The sequence below is a fragment of the Hemiscyllium ocellatum genome, chromosome 4 (genome assembly GCF_020745735.1).
Source record: "Hemiscyllium ocellatum isolate sHemOce1 chromosome 4, sHemOce1.pat.X.cur, whole genome shotgun sequence".
In the NCBI taxonomy this organism is placed as follows: domain Eukaryota; kingdom Metazoa; phylum Chordata; class Chondrichthyes; order Orectolobiformes; family Hemiscylliidae; genus Hemiscyllium; species Hemiscyllium ocellatum.
The window spans coordinates 17,092,777-17,113,719 of record NC_083404.1 but is presented as its reverse complement, the minus strand read 5'-3'; the positions used below and the strand labels follow the sequence as shown (position 1 = coordinate 17,113,719).

The window sequence follows — 20,943 nt, the reverse complement described above, 5'->3', positions numbered from 1 at the left end:
ATGTACTTTGAGGAAAAAAAAACAGATTCCTTCTCAATGATGAAGTATCTGTCATTGAAAACAGCCATGTTCAGAGGAGAATAAGGCAATGAACAGACTGTACATTTTACAGTTCACAGAACTCCATTCTTTATTATCACAGCTTGCTCACAATGACATACATGAAAATACCACTAATGAAGATTAGAATAAACAGGCAGCAACCTTCTTAGGTCATAACTTTAACAGCTGGAACTAATTGGTAGGTCTTGGGTGCTCTCAGTGACCTTACTTGGCACAACCCCCCCACCCCCCACCCCCCCTCGAAAAAGACCAGTACAACGCCCTGCTCACAGATCAACGGGATTTGAACTAAGTAAAAAAACACCATGTTGCTTTAGAGTGAAGGGTCAAGGCCAGCGTGTGTTGTGGAATACAGAACATGGAAGTTCTGGGTTGACGTGTACGCAGGAATCACTAGCACCATTGACTATCTGACCTTGATATTCCTCAGGTTCTCCCTTTATACTGATGAGTACAGAGCTTCCAAAGAACAGGTTGAGTGATGTTAAATCAGTGAAAGAAGACAACATAAAAGAACCTGTTGCAGGACGTAGTAAGATATGAAACAACTTGTATAATGAATGATTGTTAACAAAAAGTTGGTATTTATAAAACAAGACCCAAATTGTGTTTCCACATCAAGCAAATCATCTTGCAAATTGATTGGTTCACTTTCCTTTGTGTATTTTTTTAAACTAAAAGTTTGGTTATATTAATTGACTTATTGATTTTTTTTTAAACCATGTCTTATGACACCCATACTAATGTATCACTATCCAGAATATACGGGCGGAAGGCTTTGTTCAGGATGGCGAAATACACTAGACATCATCTCTCAACCAGAGATCTCCTCCCGAAGTTCCTTGTTCCTGCGGACTTCTGTGGCATGCCTCTCCTGTGAAGATAATGGAACATATTTACAAAATCTGGAACTGCAGTGGTCTCATGGAGATTGGCTGTGCCACCAATAATCTGTGGGAATGGTGTGATGTGATCACTCCCTATTTAAAAGTTCAGGGCAGCAGTCATTTCATCATTCTTTGCTGTCCTCATCATAAGAGGCAAACAGTGTTCCATGTCTAAGTAGACATAGAGAAAAACAATGTAAAGCAAAGAAGATGTCAAACAAAAATAACCTGAAGCAAAGAATGATGAATTCAGCCAACTCAATGGAAGATTTAAAACATGTAGTAACATTTAAGTTTGACCGTTGTATGGTCAGTAGGATTGCTAATATTGCTAATTTATAAAACTATTAAATATTGTAAAGAATAGATGGGTCACAATGTTCTAATACAAATTGCATCGAGAACTCTGATTTTGACCCGCTTCCTGAGAAATCTCAGTGTAACTGCAATATCCAAAACACCTGTAGGTGGCACAATAAGAGAGGTTTTGTTTGTTTTACTGTGAAGCTTCATCACAGAAGGGAGGTAATAGGGATTTTTGACAATAGTGTAAAACATACCATTCATGATATCCAGATTTTCATTGCTGTTATTGTCTCATTAAGGGAGTGGGGGGCTGCTCTACTGTTGGTCAGTTTACACTATTCCTCAAAGTAAATGTTATCTCTAAGAGAAATACACCCTCTTCTCCCACCCGTTCAACCACTAAAATTCAGCCCTCACTTATTTATGCCTCTAAGTGCAACACGTTTCTCCAAATACCCTTTCTTTTGCTCTGTCACTGATAGACAAAAGCTCTGGGCCATGGCCCTGAACAGTTCTTCCCAAAATTAACATCACCTCTGCTTCCACCTATAACGTTTTGCCAAAACGTGCTTCTTCGTCCACGGCTTTGGTCAATCTTTACCATTTCCTGCTCTTTTCCCCCACTTTTCTAGAAAGTGACTGTGAGGTGGAAGGTAGTTAGTACATTTAAGTTACTCTCATCTTTTTGAAATAGAGATGGTGCTGTGGTCAATTTTCAGCTAATGGATGCCCATTTTTACCTCAAAGTGGGGGGAGGGGGTGGCAGCGAGGAATTTCTTGGCCAGTCAATTAATACTGAGTGCTGCCTGATGCAATTTCTAGCAGCCTGTGAACTTCAAATAGCCAGGAAGCTGCACAAATGAGACATCTATATTGGTTCAAGTGCAGAGAATGCTGGAGAAATTCAGCAGGTCTGAGAGTATCGGTGGACAGAGAAACATAGTTAACATCTGGTATGACATCTTTAGATCCAATCTGTACTGCCTGTCGTTATGAAAGTGTGAAACATCCATAGTGTCTACTTTGCTCATCTACACCTTGCATTCGCTGTTGAGCAACCTCAGTAGCTGTCCTGTGAGGTTTGCTCTGAAAACAGCCTAGAGGCTTTGCAGAGAGCCTAGTCCACCTCCGTCCTGCCTACCCGTTATCCAGTTCCCTTAACATGGTAGATACTGAAATAGGTAACCTGCTAGTCATGAAAAAAAAAATTAACAGGCAATTGAATGTATTAACAAGCCAATTTTTTCCTTTATTTATTCATGAGATGAAGGCATTGCTGGTTAGGCCAGCATTTATTGCCTATCTCTAATTGCCCAGAGGGCAGTTAAGAGTCAACCACTTTGCTGTGGGTCTGGAGTCACATGTAGGCCAGACCAGGTAAAGATGGCAGTTTCCTTCCCTAAAATGAACCAGATGGGCGGCACACTGGCACAGTGGTTAGCCTCACAGCGCCAGAGACCTGGGTTCAACTCCTGCCGCAGATGACTGACTGGAGTTTGCACATTCTCCCCGTGTCTGCGTGGGTTTCCTCTGGGTGCTCCGGCTTCCTCCCACAGTCCAACAATGTGCAGGATGGGTGAATTGGCCATGCTAATTTGCCCGTAGTGTTAGGGGCAGGGGTAAATGTAGGGGAATGGGTCTGGGTGGGTTACGCTTCGGCGGGTCGGTGTGGAATGGTTGGGCCGCAGGGCCTGTTTCCACACTGTAAGTAATCTAATCTATATATGGAGATGGATTCTTCCCAATAAATGGATTCATCACCATCATTAGACTCTTAATTCCAGATTTTTAAAAATCAAATTCAAATTCCATTACCTGCCATGGTTGGATATGAACCTGGATCCCCAGGACATTATCTGCATCACTAGATTGACAATTCAGCAATCATACCATTGGGCCAGCACCTCCCCAATTTGAACATTATGTTGCTCAGACCATAATGTGATTTGCATGGACAAAGGGCCAAAAGTGCAAAGGCTATTTTTAAAATAACTTTATTGAAAAGGTGCAAAGGAAATTTGGGGTGACCTGTGTGTGTTGGGAAGCATATCCTGTCAAAGGTGTTCCCCATCCTTTGTATCTCTCTGCCTGGCCTCCAAACATCTCTCCTTCCCAAGCACCCATTCACCAGTTCACCTGGTGGCCTTCTCTTTACAATGGTTGCTATGGCATTTTATAATGGCAGGGACAAGAAATACACCCTCTTCTCCTCCCACTCGTTCACCCAGTAAAATTCAGCCCTCACTGATTTATGCCTCTAACTGCAACACATTCCCCCAAATACCTTATTTTGCTCTTTCACTGATAAACAAATTTGATAGACAAATGTTCTGCCCCATGGCCCTGAACAGTTGTTTCCAAAATTAGACATCTCCTCTGCTCCCACCTTCAACATTTTGCCAAAACGTGCCTCTCCATCTGTAGCTTTGTTCAGTCTTTACCATTTCCTGCTCTTTGCCCCCACTTTTCTAGACTGTGGTGTGGAAGGTACTATATTTTGGAAATTGCTGAGTAAGTTTATATGTGGACCATCTCTTGAGATCACACTAAGGAATGAAGGGCATCCTGAAATTTATAAGCACATGCTATTGGCGATAGTAATATTAGAGGGAATCTACTGTTGTTCAAAGATGTTAATGGTTTTCAAAATTGTTGTGAAGTATTTATGTTTAGATATGAGCAACAATTTGACAAGACAGATAATTTTCAACTGCATCAGTTGAGTGATAACATGGGTGTGGATTGACTGTTGAAAATGTGTTGCTGGTTAAAGCACAGCAGGTCAGGCAGCATCCACCTTGGATGCTGCCTGACCTGCTGTGCTTTAACCAGCAACACATTTTCAACTGTGATCTCCAGCATCTGCAGACCTCATTTTTTACCTGTGGATTGACTACCCATTATACAGCCCATCACAATGGGGTGAAAAATCATATTGGTTTATTAACAGACAGTCGACATACTCTGCTACACGTATGTGTGTGTGAGTATAGATGCTGATGGCAATAAGGAAATCTCTGCTCAATATTTACCCTCTCGCGGAGACGTTCCATAAGAGCAGCTAAATGAGCCTCGCGGTTTTCCTTGTTCAGTTCCATCTTTATAATCAGTTTCTCCTCTGCAGTTCTGCTGAAGTTATTATTCTCTTCCATGGCCTTTTGCAAGACCTCTCGCTCATGCTCTCTCTTCTCTGCAAGTTGCTTAAGAATCTGGGCCTCCTGAGACTGCAGACAGCAGAGTATGTACAAAATTATCACAGCTTTGTTTGAATGTGTGTTTATGAGCACATATCATTAAAGCAACATTGCAAAGAGCTATAGGATAATCAAGATTCAATTCTACTCTCATTTTAAAATGATCACACCAGAATGAATGTGTGATTCACTGGACTTTTTCAGTTTTCTGATAACAGAGCTTGCTTTTGAATAAGCACATAAATTAGAAGGCATTCATTTCATTACAATGCAACTATTAATAGTTAAAATAAAACACTGTCATAGAAGTGAAGCCACATTCTTTACAGACATGCACAAAAGCAAAAGGATTCTAATTAGAAGAACTATTCTCTTAAATACATGAGCAAGCAGAAATGTATGATTGAGTAAATCCATCAGCAAATAAACTGATTCAAATTCATCCATAATTACATGCATATTACAGTAAGGTTCTGGTGAAATCCTTTTCACTGGATGAATTAAAAAAAAACACAAAACAAGCTCATTAATCCCATCTTTGGCAGTGACCACAACTAGACTGTTTGTGAGAATAGAGACAAGAAAAAGCAAAAGACTTGATTTGTAAAAGCCAATTATATGGAATTTTAAAAATAAGAACCTTGCCTAGATTAAATGGTTGGAAAACTGGTAAACAGAACAACAATTTGCAATGTTTAAAACAGCAGTTGTCAATGTGAAATTCAAGAATATTTGAATGGAAATGCTGTGAAGGGCCTGATAAATAAGAAGATAATTTAGGGTGGGGGAGTCCCAAACTAGAGAATATACATATTTTTAAAATGAGATGGGAAAGATTTAAAAGGACTTGAGGGGTAACTTTTTCATGCAGAGGGTGGTGTGTGTATGGAATGAGTTGCCAGAGAAAGTGATGAGGTAGGTAGAATCAGACCATTTAAAAGGCATCCAGATGGGCATGTAAATAGGAAGGGGTTAGAGAGCTATGGATCAAATGCTGACAAATGAAACAAGGCCAAATTGGGATGTCAAGTTAGCATGGATGAGTTGGACTGAAGGATCTGTTTCCGGGCTATATGACTCTATAACTCTATAATAGGGCTGTTTGTAATGGAGCATGAAAAGGTAGTGGAAATACGAAATAAAACTGGAGGTGAATTTCCTCAGGGTTTCTCCAGTTCATTTGGATAAGCTATGGAAACTTCAGAAAAACAACATTTACACCAGTAAATATGACCTTCCCTTAAAAAAGCATCAGGGATAAAATGGGGAGCTCTAGGCCAGTTTTTACTTCATTGTCCTCCAGTACTGTTATAGGAAAAACATAGTCCTTGACTAAGCAGAATTGAGTAATGGGAATATAGTTTCCTATCTATTCTTCTAATCCATGTAGAATGATACTTAGTGCCCTTGATGCAAGTAGCATTGTTGTTAAATTGATACATTGTCAGTCAGAACACCTAACGTTTTGCTTCTCTGCTGGCGTAATAGATTAGTTGATCTTCATGGGGTGTTGGAAATTTTGTAAGAACAGTAGTATTATGAAAAGTCGAATTTCCAGCTCAATGAGTGAGGTCTATATTGTCATAAACCATGTGTTACAAATGAATGAATATTGAATCCGTATAAACCATTAATCACTTTGGGGGACATTGCATTCGTATTAACAATGTATCACATAAGAGGGCTATTGTAACATATGTTACAGTGAGGGGTATTGTAGTCAGTATATGTTACAGCACAGAGTAGTTTATCCCCATGCTCTCCTTCTACAATTCAGACTTGTTCTTTAAAGTCAGACTGACAAATTATTGCATTGTGTGAAGTTATCAATTTCTCATAATCATTTACATAATTGATGCAGTGTCACATTATGAACAAGGGTTGAGTCTGTTTCAAGTATTCATGACGGCTAATTATGACAAAAGCAGTCATTAAATTTGTACTTATCTAATGTGCCAAAATAGAATGAAAACATTGTGAACCTAATCTAGTGAGTAATGAAGCCCTAATGTTTGACTGGTGTATTATACATGCTACTTGACTTCTGGTGCATTGTTTTATCATATAGATTGAGCAAATGGACAATACTAACAACGTGAATTTCCTGAGAATAAAAGTGCTGGAGGAACTCTGTACTTCTGGAAGCAGGGGTAACATTTGGAGACCAATATGGCTTTTCGAAGAGGTGGTAAGCTGTCAGACCTGCTGAGTTAATCCAGCCTTTTCTGCAAAGTAATCAGTGCCTGACCAAGTGACTGGACATCAGACAGATGTTCAGAATCCTGCTCCACTCATCCTGTGACCTCCCACATCACTTGCCTTTGTGCTGGCTCTCTCTGTGATCCTATCATTATGGGTCTAATCTTCCAGCGCTAGTCATGGGCTCTTCTGTCGTGCTACTGAACACAAGAGCTGCTCCCATCTGATTGGCTGGCACTTCTGCCCTGGGGTGTTGAGTCCAAGGGAAGATCCATTTGCAATTTTGCAACTACCCAATTGGTCTGCATCTCAGCAGACCTCCCCCACAAATGGTCTCTCACTGGCTCTCTAGCAGGTGAGATCCCCAACACCCTATCAAGACTCTGCCCTTTAGGTTTTTTATTAGCGAGAGATGCTTGAAAAGCATGTAGGTTTACAAAGGTGTCAGGATATCAGTTGGGCTCATCGTGCCTGGGCTAGGGAGGTGGTAATTTTGCTACATTTTATAATTCTGATTACACAAGATATACAAGAAAGGAAACTCAAGACTAACGTTGCTTGCAATGTTTCCCTGATTAGGGAGAGTTCATTATCCAGGCACATAGATGAATAAAAATTAATTTGGCTAGCAACACCATTGACTCCTAGGAACATAAACACACCCCATGAATCATACCCAATTTGGCATTAATTAACTCAATTTGAGCAGTTTTATTCTGATATCTAAAGGGGAGTGCTAACCTAATCAGCCCAGTAGGAGGAGGAAGAATTCAGGTCTGAAGCTTGCCTGATTTTACATGGGAACTTTTCATGGAAGTCAATGGAGTTTGGAGTAATGAGATTATTCCTGCTGTAGAAAGCAAATGGAATATTAGCTTCAGTAGCAATGCATTATCCTTGATGGATTACATTGAAGTTTTTGCCATATACTTGTTAAAAAAAATCTTGCTTTATGATTTAATCAACAGTAATCTGGCATTAAATATCATTGATTTTGAAAATTTGGTCACAGTTTGGCTGGCACAATGGCACAGTGGTTAGCACTGCTGCCTCACAGCGCCAGGTTACCCAGGTTTGATTCCACCCTTGGGTGACTGTGTGGGGTTTGCACATTCTCCTTGTGTCTGTGTGTGTTTCCTCTGGGTGCTCCGGTTTCCTCCCACAGTCCAAAGATGTACAGATTAGATGGATTGGCCATGCTAAATTGCCCATAGTGTCCAGGGATGTGCAAGTTAAGTGGATTAGCCAGGGTAAATGAAACGTCATAGGGTAGGGGTGGATCTCTGTGGTATTCCATTCAAAGATAGGTATCAACTCAATGGATCTCTCCACCCTGGAGGCTTCCTGCCTCTACTCCTGATGAAGGGCTTTTGGCCGAAATGTCGATTTTCCTGCTCCTCGGATGCTGCCTGACCTGCTGTGCTTTTCCAGCACCACTCTGATCTCGACTCTTATTTCCAGCATCTGCAGTCCTCACTTTTGCCTAATCAACTCAAAGGGCCAAATGGTCTACTTCCACACTGTAGGGATTCTATAATGATCTCTTTTTGAATATTAAAACAAATTATGGGGCAATTACATGTAGTGGAGACTCAATCTTGCTTTTATGTTAGAAAATGCAGTCATGTTGACAAAGTGTTTCATCGTGCACTCATCAGGCTAAAGGCAAGAATGCTAGATTTCAAATGATCACAACATTTTTCCACAGAAGGCAAGTCGAGAAAGACTTGCCAGCCAACCTGCAACCATCTCTTCTGTAGTATGTATAGTTATGATCATTCATGAAGCATTCTTGAGCCCTCTCTGGTGAATGCAAGATGGACAGCTTCAGGAAAATTCTTTTTTTTCAGTAACATTCAGTTATTTTTACTGTGCCTTCAGCAACAAACGTTAATGTAATTTATGTTCCATTTATTCAATTACTTGTGATGTATGGTCCAATAACACATAGCTCTCAGTCAAAAACATTGGCATTATGATAAAGAATATTTTCACTTAAATTCACGTATGTTGATGCAAAACCCAAATCCATATTTTGTTCTTAAATTCATTATGAGCATAGACACGCAACGATGAATGGGCCTGAATTATTCATAAGTAATAAGCAAGCTTAGAATGGCTGAAAACTCTATGTTCTGAGACTTGGGTCTTTTCCCTAGGCTGTGTTTTGACTTAGCAGCCTCCAGTACTGAATAGAATTGAATATAAATCTTTCAGTGAAGATTGAAATGACAATCACTATAATCAGGAGGCAGCAATCAACTGAGATAGATACATGCTCTTGCCTCAGTACAGTGCTAATTTATCATGCAATACCTGAACTATGTACTTTAAATTAATTCTGTAGACTTTATGGAAGATATGGGGCTGATAGTTCTTAGCATTGCTAATATTGCTAATTTACAGTATTAAATAATTCCATAAATTTGAGTTAACTGTGAACGTGTGTTTAATAAATTCTCCTAAAGACATTTTGTCAATTAAGAAACAGTTTCAAATTTCTGATGGCTGCCCAGATCTTCCCACAAATGCCCATGTTAGAATCTGAGTAATGAGTATTGATGAACTGACAATCATGGGGCAGACCATACACACGTATAAGTCATCTCTAATATTTCTATTGCTAACTTGGCTGCGATGAACAATTTTTTCACAGACCGGAGATAAAAGTCAAATGTCCCATGAGTAAATTCAAAGAGCCAACTACCAGTCATCAATGCAGCCCTGTCATTTATTTTTCTGGTTGAATTATGACCCAAAGAAATATTTTTACCTTCCTCCTGTCTTCAGCAGCCTCAAGCTTCTTCTGGATCTCATCCAAAGAAAGATCTTTTTTCTTTGGAGGTGACAGAGGGCGATCCAGTGCTGGCACTGCTTCTGGTGAAGGTGGCTTCAAGATCACCTCAAAGGACTGACCGGAGGCTCGCTTGTTGATTTGTTTAACTTGCATGTCTGAAGAATATTTGATGTAATACAAACACGTGCATTTTACAAACCTTGGCATCGATTGGGAACAGTCAGAAAAATAGGCTTTCGTGGCTCTGCATAGTCAGAATGAATAGTGAGGAACTAAACCTGAACTGAGAAAAACTTTAATCTATTCCTTGCTTTTTCCTGGTAAGCACAAGTTGCTCTTAAACAGTTTTTGTTGCATTTAGTACTCATAGTTATCCCACTTGGTAATATTTTTTAGGCTTTATGCATTACTATATTACTATTTCCACGTATGGAGTCAGATATTACGAGGGGGCATAGCTTTAAATTAAGGGATGGTAGATATAGGACTGACGTTAGGGGTAGATTCTTTACTCAGCGAGTCGTGAGTTCATGGAGTGCCCTGCCAGTAACAGTGGTGGACTCTCCCTCTTTATGGGCATTTAAACAGGCATTGGATAGGCATATGGAGGAAAGTGGGCTAATGTAGGTTAGGTGGGCTTGGATCGGCGCAACATCGAGGGCCGAAGGGCCTGTACTGCGCTGTATTTTTCTATGTTCTATGTATATAGAAAAGAGGAAGTGCTTTTATTTTAGTGATGTTACCTGTATGAAATTATTACGTCTTTAGAGCAAATTAATTTGCAGACCAAAACTAATTTTTAAAAAAATTCATCTGAACAACCATTAGCTAAATAAAACACATCCATTATTTTAATTAACTCTGTCACCTCTTTAAGATTGTTAAGAGTAACTGCTTCCTGTTAGTCTGTGAGTTCAGATAATGAAGAATAGCTCACCATCATAGTTATACAACGTGGCAGCATGTGGTTCAGAATAGAAGCAGGAACATATCAGAGACAGCATGGATAGCTCCTTCATTTTCTCCTTGTATGCTGCAATAAATCAAAAGCAAAAAGGGTTAATTTTCACTCTTTTTACACAATGTTATACAGAAGGCTGACAAAACTGCAGATTAGACACAATGGAACTCAATGCGAAGGGCAGACTAAGACAAAATTGTTTATCGGGGAGCATCTATAACCATAATAACAGCCTTGGACCTGAATGGGTAAGAACTTGTTTATCATTTGAAAGTGGGATTTTATGCCATTAAGGGAACTATTTCATACTTAAGCTTTTTTTTTGAAAATGCAGAATATTTTAATTGAAATTGTCAATTTATAATCAATAATATCAGAACGAAATGCAAAACGTGTAAGTCAGATGGAGAGCAGTCCCCAAAATCAATATTGCTTAATGAGGAGCAACTCTTTTCCCAACATTCCCCATTCAATTGTAGGAAAACAGCTGACTGGCTATTGTCACCTTTCTATGGCAATAGCACTTCACGGGATACGCACTGGGACTACAATAGGTCCAGCCATTCCTCAATCTTTTTATACTCAGTTTAAATATTGATGGAGGTCACTTTTGAAATTAAAGTTACGGGATCTATGCTCCAGAGCTACATGCATTAGCTCAAAAGCATTGCAGAATGAAAGCAAGGAATCAAAGCTCTGTGAGACTGAGGACAGATGGTGCTGACAGGTGGGAGCTTCAATAAAGTAAACAAATATTGCAATGACCACTGTTACATCATCTCTCGGAGATAGATTCCACTTTTAATGGATATGCAAACCCTCTCCTTGTGCTCTCACACATCCTGAGTAAATATTTTACTGAAATTCATTGAGGAACCATTCAAAATAAATCACAATGTAGGAGCAAATTACTGCAAATGCTTGAATCTGCACTGAAAACAACAAATTCTGGAGATCACAACGGGTCTGACAGCATTCATGGAGAGAGAGTAAGCTAACGTTTCGAGTTTGGATAACTCTTCATCAGAGCTGATGTGAAGTGTGGAGGGGGCAGCATTTATGCTATGGTCAGGGCGGGGGGAGGTGGGGTATAGGGGGGTTGTTGTGGCAGTAGTGGGGTGCAGGATGCTGATGGAGAAAAGATGTGGATAGTTCAGATTAAGTGATCACAATGTGAGAATGGCAGAACAATGGTGCGTCTCTCCTGCCAGACTGGAAAGAGATGACAGTTCCCACTGGGGTGGGGGAGTCAGTCTGCTCTCCCCTTTACATTTCACTTCAGCTCTGGTGAAGAGTCATCTAGACTTGTAATGTTAGCTTTCTCTTTCTCCATGGATACTGTCTGACCCACTGTGATCTCCAGCATTTGTTGTTTTGAAGCTAAATCACACTTTAGAAAACAAGGCAATGTGAATATTGTACCTTTGAAGAGAAATGCTTGTGATGTCATCTAATTATTGCAATTATTTTATGTTGATAGAATCCCTACAGTGTGGAAATAGGCCACTTGGCCCAAGTCCACACTGACCCTCTGAAGAGTATCCCACTCTGACCCATTCCCCTACCCTGTTACTCTATATTTACCCCTAACTAATGCACCTAACCCTGAACATTATGGGTTATTTAGCATGGCCATTTCATCTAACCTGCACATCTTTGGACTGTGGGAGGAAATTGGTGCACCTGGAGAAAACCCAAGCAGATACAAGGAGAATATACAAACTCCACGCAGACAGTCACCAGAGTCGAGCCCAGGTCCCCCAGCAGTGTGAGGCAGCATTACTAATCACTGAGCCACCATGCCATGTCGTGAAGCTTTCTTGGGTTCTGGTGGTAATCTATTGGAAAGCTGATAATACAAATGTTTTGCAGGAGTATTGTCTCTCTGTTTCTAACCTAAAGTTTATATGGAGCTGTGTTCCATTGAGTGTCTGCGCTAAACAAGAAAGGTTTAATTCTACATTTAGTAATTTAGCTTCATCATCCAGTGCTGCACTGATAAATATTTGCCACTGCTAATGAATTTAGCTTCCAGTAGTTCTTCTTCACAGTGTTGTGCATTTGTTGAAAGTTATTTTAATGTGCATGAGTGGGTTGAAAAATACTTAATTCTTGCAATTTATTTGTCCCTTTTCTGCTTACTGGTTAATTTTGATTTGTCTATAGTCAGCCAGTTTAATTTTTCTTCTTAATATTGCTTTACATGCAGTGTTTTGATTTTTTCATTCATAAGGTTGACTTGTGTATCCCTTGATCTCACAAGTTTCCGAAATTCTAATTTGATCTATGTTTAAACACAACCCAGTTTAATTTGTGCTCGATGCCACCCAATGTTTCTAACGGTTCAGAGAGACTGTTTTATTTTCCTGACCATTTCTTTGGAGGTTTTTAAGATGTTTTGTGGGCTGGCACGGTGGCTCAGCGGTTAGCCCTGCTGCCTCACAATGCCATGGACCTAGGTTTGATTCCAGCTTTGGGCCACTGTCTGTGTGGAATTTGCATGTCCCCACTATGTCTCCATGGATTTCCTCTGGGTGCTGTGGTTTCCTCCAACAGTTCAAAGATGTGCATGTCGGGTGAATTGGCCAACTATATTGTTGTAGTTGAAAAATGTGGTGCAGGAAAAGCACAGTAGGTCAGGCAGCATCTGAGGAGCAGAAAAGTCGACATTTCGGGCATAAGCCCTTCCTTAGGAATGTTAAATTGTCCTGGGGTGATGAGGTTAGGTGGATTAGCCAGGCTAAATGCAGGGTTATGGGGATGGTTTTGGCCTGGATGGAATGCTTTTCAGAGGGATGGTGTGGACTCAATGGGCTGAATGGCCTCTTTCCATGCTGTAGGGATTCTAAGGTATAAGATCAGTTTCAATAACATGCCCAGAAGGGCATACTATGTGAACTTGCATGTGAATTTCATCAGTGTACAAACTCAAGTAACAAACTTTTACCCTTATTTAAAATTGTTCTGAACTTTTGGAAATGTTACGTAAACCCTACAACTTGGAGTAAAACTTAATGTGTTTGTTTAAGTGCTTTGTCAGATAAGACAGATACTAAGAATAGCCAGTCAGGGGCATCCGAGGAGCAGGAGAATCAACAATTCCGATGAAGGGCTGATGCCTGAAATGTCAGTTCTCCTGCTCCTCGGTTGCTGCCTGACCTGCTGCGAAGGCTTCCCATTTTCCAGCTGTCCCTTCACTGGGAATATCTGCTCCCTATCAACTTTTGAAAGTTCTTGCCTAATGCCATCAAAATTAGCCTCCCTCCAATTTAGAACTTCAGTTTTTAGATCCGATCTACCCTTTTTCATTACTATTTTAAAACTAATAGAATTATGGTCGCTGGCCCCAAAGCGCACCTCCACTGACACCTCAGTCACCTGCCCTACCTTATTTCCCAAGAGTCGGTCAGGTTTTGCAACTTCTCTAGTAGGTACATCCACATACTGATTCAGAAAAGTTTTCGTGGTGGGCAAATTATTGGCGGGAATCCTGAGGGACAGGATTTACATGTATTTAGAAAGGTAAGAACTAATTAGGGATTGTCAACATGGCTTTGTGCGTGGGAAATCATGTCTCACGAATTTGATTGAGTTTTTAAAAGAAGCTACAAAGAGGATTGATGAGGGCAGAGTGGTAGACGTGATTTATGTAGACTTCAGTAAGGCATTCAGCAAGATTCCCCATGGGAGACTGCTTAGCAAGGTTAAATCTCATGGAATACAGGGAGGACTAGCCATTTGGATACAGAACTGGCTCACAGGTAGAAGACAGAGGGTGGGGGTGGAAGGTTACGTTTCAGATTGGAAACCTGTGACCAAATGTATGCCATAAGGATCGGTGCTAGATCCACTGTTTTTCATCATTTACATAAATTATTTGGATGTGAACATAGGAGATATAGTTAGTAAGCTTGCTGATAAAAACAAAATTGGAGGTGTAAGAAGGTTACCTCAGAGTACAATGGTATCAGATGGGCCATTGGGCCAGTGGGCTGAGAAGTGGCAGATGGAGTTTAATTTAGATGAATGTGAGGTGCTGTATTTTGGAAAAGCAAATCAGAGCATGACTTAACGGTAAGGTCCTGTGGAGTGTTACTGATCAAAGAGACCTTGCAGTGCAGGTTCATGTGAAGAAGGTGTTTGGAATGCTTTCCTTTATTGGTCAGAACATTGAATTGGGAGGTCATGTTGGAAGGCCATCGGACTTGGCAGAACATTGGTTAGGCCACTTTTGAATTATTCCGTTCAGTTCTAGTCTGCTTCCTATCGGATGTTGTGAAACTTGAAAGGGTTCAGAAAAGATTTATAAGGATATTGCCAGGATTGGAGGATTTGGGCTATGGGGAGAGCCTGAATAGGGTGGGGCTATTTTCCCTGGAGCCTCAGAGGCTTTTTGGAGGTTTATAAAATCATGAGGGGCTTGGATAGAATATATGGACAAGGTCTTTTCCCTGGGTTGAGGGAGTCCAGAACTTGAGGGCATAGGTTAAGGGTGAGAGGGAGAAAGACATAAAAGGGACCTAAGGGACAACTTTTTCACACAGAGGGTGGTGCATGTATGGAATGAACTGCCAGAGGAAGTGGTGCAGGCTAGTACAATTGCAACATTTAAAAGGCACCTGGATGGGTAGATGAATAGGAAGTATTTGGGGGGATATGGGCCAGGTGCTGGCAGGTGGGACTAGATTGGGTTAGGACATCTAGTCAGCATGGACAAGTTGGACTAAAGGGTCTGTTTCCATGCTGTACATCTCTATGACTCTCTGAGTTATAACTGGTGATGTTTTAACATGAGGGTCACCATGCCTAGGCAAAGGAAATGGTCAAGTAGGGAAGTTCCTTCCTCGTAACCGCAGTTTACGTGGGAATTGGACGCATGTTCTTGGTGTCATGCACTAGCTGTCCAGCCAACTGAACTAACCAACCCCTAGATTTACACTGACACACATTACAAACATATATTTCCAAATCCAAACACCACTGTTTCAGTTTGATTCTATTCACAAGAACATGAATGAGTGCTTGATTACTCCTCAATACATAACTACAACTAAACTTTAAATTAGTGCACAGTTAGCAAATTTTTATCTAAAGAAAAGGACGAACTTGAAAGAAACTGAACCAATTTATACAGCATGAGGAGAGGGTGCTGATTGGTCAGGGATTTATTGATAGAGTGGGTAAAGGGGAAACAATAAACATAGTGCGTTGGATTTTCAAAAGTTATCTCATAAAAAGTTACTGCATAAACCATACCTATATAAATATTATATATTAGCATAAATAGAAGATTGTCTAATATACAGGAAAGAGACAGTTGGGATAAAAAGGTAATTTTAGGTCGGTAAATTGTAACTAGTGGAGTGCCATAGAGATCAGTTCTGGGGCTTCAGCTATTTGCCATCTGTATAAATGATTTTGATGAAGGGACTGAATATATCGTAGCCACGTTTGCTGATGATACAAAGGTAGACAGGAAAGCTAGTTATGAATGAAGATATGAAAAGTCTGTGCTGTGTCAGAGCTGTTGTCAACTTACAGCCTAGTTGATCAGCCAAAGGTTTTGGCATCATTTCAACAATCACAGCATGAGCCCATTCACAAAGTGTATTGCTAAAAAAATTCTCAGCTGCTGTACTCTGACAATCATATATTTGCTTTCACAGATGTCTCTGAACTCGTCATTAGAAAATTCACCTCCATCATCAACCATATGGTTTTCTGTGCTCCTAATTCCTGCTCTATCCATTTATTCATTATTTGTCTGTAATAAATTCCTTGTCCATAGTATATCTGAAGCACAAAGGGACTTTGGAGTACCAGTTCAAGATTCTCTTATGGTTAATATACAGGTTCAGTTGGCAGTTAGGAAGGCAAATGCAATATTAGCATTCATCTCAAGAGGACTAGAATACAAAAGCAGGGATGTACTGCTGAGATTGTGTATGGCTCTGGTCAGACTGCACTTGGAATCTTGTGAACTGTTTTGGGCCCCATAAGTAAGCTTTCCAGGAATGATCTCAGGGATGAAGGGAATGCCACATGCGAAGCTGTGAAGGACTCTGGGTCTGTATTTGATTAAGTTTAGAAGGATGAGGTAGGATCTGATAGAAACTTATGGAAAATTACAACTCTGGATAAAGTGGATGTGAAGCTGATGTTTCCACAAGTAGGCGAGACTAAGATCTGAGGGCACAGCCTCAGAGTGAAGGGATTACCTCTTTGGAACTGAAATGAGGAGGAGTTTGTTCAGCTAACAGGTGGTGAATCCGTGGGACTCTACTGCAGAGGGCTGTGGAAGTAAAGTCATTGACTGTATTTAAAACGGTCTTGATTAGTAAAGGGATCAAGTATTTCAGATAGGAGACCGGAGAATGGGTTTGAGATATGTACCAACATGGATAGAGCAGATTCAATGGGCCGAGTGGCTTATTCTATACCTACATATTAACATCTTATATGTTACGGCATTGAGATTAATTCTTAAAGTCAAGAAAAATAAAATGTAGGGTGTAAGCATTCCTTTATCCAATTCCTCTGGATCCATGGCAACTACCTTGTGAAAGTTAAACACAAATGGAAGATTTACAAACAGGTCAAAGGGTGTCCCATGCCACAGATTTAACAATTCTGATCAACTTCTTATATTAGTCTCATCACTGTTGCCAATCATTCCTGCACCTTTTATCAATACTCTTAACAGTTAACAATTAGGGTGAGCAAATCCTCCATGTAGCTTTGAAACAAGTTTTTTCCTCTTGTCCTCATTACCCAATGCACTGGTACTTGGCTCATGTTTTGGGCTTATGCTTTGAGAAATATTGGGCTGAATCTTCCCATAGTGTTGGCTCAGCGATAGCTTGTCGAATTTCATGGCAGATTTCTTTCCATGACATCCAACAAGTGTTCTCATCCAAACTCATCCCATTAAGTACCTACAATGCTCCTATAGTGCCCCTCTCATCCCACGCTAGCCCAGTTCACCACAGCCAGAAGCCTCATCATTGCTGGGCTATCCTGGGACACACTGGGATCCCCAGCATTGGCCATTGTGCACCCAGTTAAGAGCTGTCAATATGAAGCGGCTCTAGATGGTTTATGACATTACACCCAGAAATGGCAAAGAAGGAGAAATTGGTGCCTCACTTTGCAATCAGGAGGCTGGGGGTCCTGGTGGCCAGGCTGGTACAGAGGAGGGCTGTTCTCTTCTCCCAGGACCAGTAAACGGATGGCACAGAGGCTCAATGATTGGCACTGCTGCCTCACAGTGCCAGGGACCTGGGTTTGAATCCAACCTCGAGCAACTGTCTGTGTGGAGTTTGCACATTCTCCCCATGTTTGCGGTTTCCTCCAGGTGCTCCAGTTTCCTCCCACAATCCAAAGATATGCAGGTTAGGTGAATTGGCCACACTTAATTGCCCATAGTATTCAGGGTTGTGTAGGTTAGGTGTATTAGTCAGGAGAATTATTAGGATGAGGGAATGGGTTTGGATGGGATACTCTTCAGAAGGTCTGTCTGGACTTGTTGGGCCAATGGCCTGTTTCCACACTGTAGGGATTCTCTGATTCAACACAGGCCATGCTAGCAGACTCTGCCAGCCTGCTCTGAGCTTGTAGTTGGAGAAATGCTCAGCAATGCAGGGAGGAGGTCATTGACCTTCTCTGCTTTGCCAGGATAAGTGCGACCAGTGTCTCTGTTACCGCACACTCACTCTATCTCTGCTACTGTACCCACTTTCCATAACTGCTCAAGCACTACCACTCTCATTATTGTATGCAATATCTGCTCTCACTCGCTCTTACCCAACCAACCTCCCCTCATCACTAACCATGCATGTCGTCTGTGCTGCCCACTCAGTCAGAATACCTAATTACGTTTCCACCAGCTGAACCAGCACCAACTACTGTGCCACTTACTTCCATCTCATTCAATCAAAATAGCCCAGAACAGGACAGGGAAAGCCAAGTTGGATGATGGGGCATTCAACATTTAGCTCCTTGGCACCAGTAAGGAGACAATCCTGACCCTGACCACCACTGAGTGACTGATTGACTATGTCCAAGCCCTTGCACTGATATTGGAGTTGCCAGGACTCCATGACTGAAAGGCATCTCTGTTGACTTGATTCTGAGACATGGTCATTTAATTGAAGTGTTGTTTGCCGTTGTTTGTTGGCATATGGCACAGATATGTGTTTGCTGTAGCACAGTGCCATACAGCAACATGTCCACCCCTGTGACTGACCGCTGCTGACAACCATGCCTGGCTTTGTGCCTGTGTTAACAGACAAGGCAAAACAGAAGGACTGTCAGCGGTTGCGCTCAGCAAAGCAAAAAGTCATGGTGAGGCAAAATAAGCCGAGGACACTGTGAATATCCAGGTATGCTCAAAATGACTGAGCGCAAAAAGAGTGAGTGTGTAGCCTGGAGATGCAGCCTGCTCCAGCTAAGTGCCTGTCCCTGTGGACAAAGTATCCTTGCTACAGGATTACAGTGGGAGGTGTTGGCATGCTCCAAAGTACAGAAGTTTATTGTCGATGTGTTGGAGATATGCCACGATGGTGCAGAGAGGCTGTCATGTGTTGGATGCCAATGTCTTTGGATCTGGGGATGCATGCAGTAACTGCCCATGTAGTGTGCCCTGAGTTATTGGTGCTGGGTGTGCATGATGGAGATCTGGAGGATGAAGTGGTGAGCTGGAGTTACCAGGTAACCGCTCAGACCTTCGTGTAGGGAATTTTCAGTATCTGGTTAGTATTCAGCGGGTGGTAGAATAGTTGACTGCAGGTTAATGAGACCAGATTCACAGATATTGAGGGTAATAATGAATGATAGATACCTGCTTGTAGGCCTCTTGTTGCTCAAGAGTGCAAACCATGACTTGACATCTGAAATTTAATTGGAAAATGCAACCTTTTTGGCCTGTTATCAAGAAAAGCCTTGCTTGACTTCTCATGGAATTTTCCCAAATGTCTTGCCACAGTCACTTTGTTCAGGGCCTGGGAAGACTCCACCCATAAGCTTTGTTATGGGGAGATAATAATAGTGTGCTGACTGGCTGACCTCGGCTTTTGACTGCCTTAGTTATTCCAACCATGGCTGCTTGATTGGAGAGATGTTTCTGTTCCAACCATCTTAGTAAACGCATCTCACTACAGCCTCTCTCTCTTATCCCGACATATTGAAGAATGGTCATAGTTAAAATGTTGACTTCTCCACCTCCTGATGCTGCCTGGCTTGCTGTGTTCTTCCAGCCTCCTGTTTGTCTGCTTTGGATTCCAGCATTTGCAGATGTTTGTTTCTCTCTTATCCAACTGGAGGAGCTCCAGGTTAAAATGAGTCCCAGGGAGCAGAGTTCCCAGGTCTCCTGGCCACTGCTAGTCATTACAGCTTCAAAAAGCTTCCAATCTATTCCTCCCATCAGAAACCTTCCTTTGACAGTATGGATGTGCCCTCCCTCTCTAACTGGTTGGCTCATCTGCTAGTGGCATGATGCTGATTATTAAATTGTGCTCCTGACCAAAACACGGTCATGCTAGAAATCAAAAAGGTTTCCCTGACTGTGTCATTAGTTGCCCACTGCACAAAATTACATGGTAAGTTAAAGTCAGCCCTTTTCAACAAGTTATCATTTAAATGTAAGCCATTGTAGAGAGACAGAGGAGCAACTTTCAACTTCAGTTGTAAATCAATTCTAATTTGACTTGCACTGGGTTAAGAGCATCTGAAGTAGTAGCAGGAGTGAACCATATAATCTATCAACCCAGCTCCACAATTCATTAAAATCTTGGCTGATCTTGCACCACAACTCCACATTCACATCTGTATGCAGGTACCCCTTGATTCTATCCATGTTCAAAGGCACTGATTTATTTAACCTAAACCTCAAGAACTAAAAGTGTTAGATTTTCCTGTCTTAGTCCTCCTACAAAATTTATTACAACTCCGGGAGAGTTAGGATTAATAGAACTGATACATGAGGAAAATATCATGCAATTCAAATTTCAAAGTGTGTTGACCATTCAAGGGAAGATTTACAAGAAGAGAGACCAAGAGAAAGCGAGAGCTTCTGGAGAACATTGAGAAATCTGTCAGCCCCCATTACAAAGACTGAACGGGCAGATCCTGGATTGGAATAGATGGCAAAACAGGTGTACCTGCAGGGGCTAACCTTCCAAACTTATTCCTGATGACTTCACCTTCATATCAAGGAGAAAGTGAGGTTTGCAGATGCTGGAGATCAGAGCTGAAAATGTGTTGCTGGAAAAGCGCAGCAGGTCAGGCAGCATCCAAGGAGCAGGAGAATCGAAGTTTCGGGCATGAGCCCTTCTTCACCTTCCTATCACCAAGCCTGAGGACTCTAAATTAGCTCTCACTACCTGTCTAATATACGTCCCTCCATCATGGCCATTGTTTTGTGACCAATGGATGACTACACTGGCATTATGACCTTAATGGAAATCCTTGCCACTGACTGAAGCCTTCCCACCTGGGACTCCCCATCTTTCATCACTTGCCCCATTAAGTCTATCACAG

At 41.4% G+C, this 20,943-nt stretch overlaps 1 protein-coding gene across 1 annotated transcript in view; it reads right to left on the bottom strand.

The window, feature by feature from the left end:
* Positions 1-327: 327 nt before the first annotated feature.
* Positions 328-20,943, bottom strand: part of stmn2b (stathmin 2b) — a 53,983-nt gene continuing 33,367 nt past the window's right edge. The window contains exons 2-5 of the mRNA XM_060824154.1: positions 10,384-10,479; positions 9,423-9,601; positions 4,289-4,480; positions 328-937 (exon numbers count right to left, since the gene is read on the bottom strand). Of these exons, the coding sequence (XP_060680137.1) occupies positions 878-937; positions 4,289-4,480; positions 9,423-9,601; positions 10,384-10,479 (527 nt within the window). The 3' untranslated portion in view covers positions 328-877. The remainder of the gene's footprint in view (positions 938-4,288; positions 4,481-9,422; positions 9,602-10,383; positions 10,480-20,943) is intronic.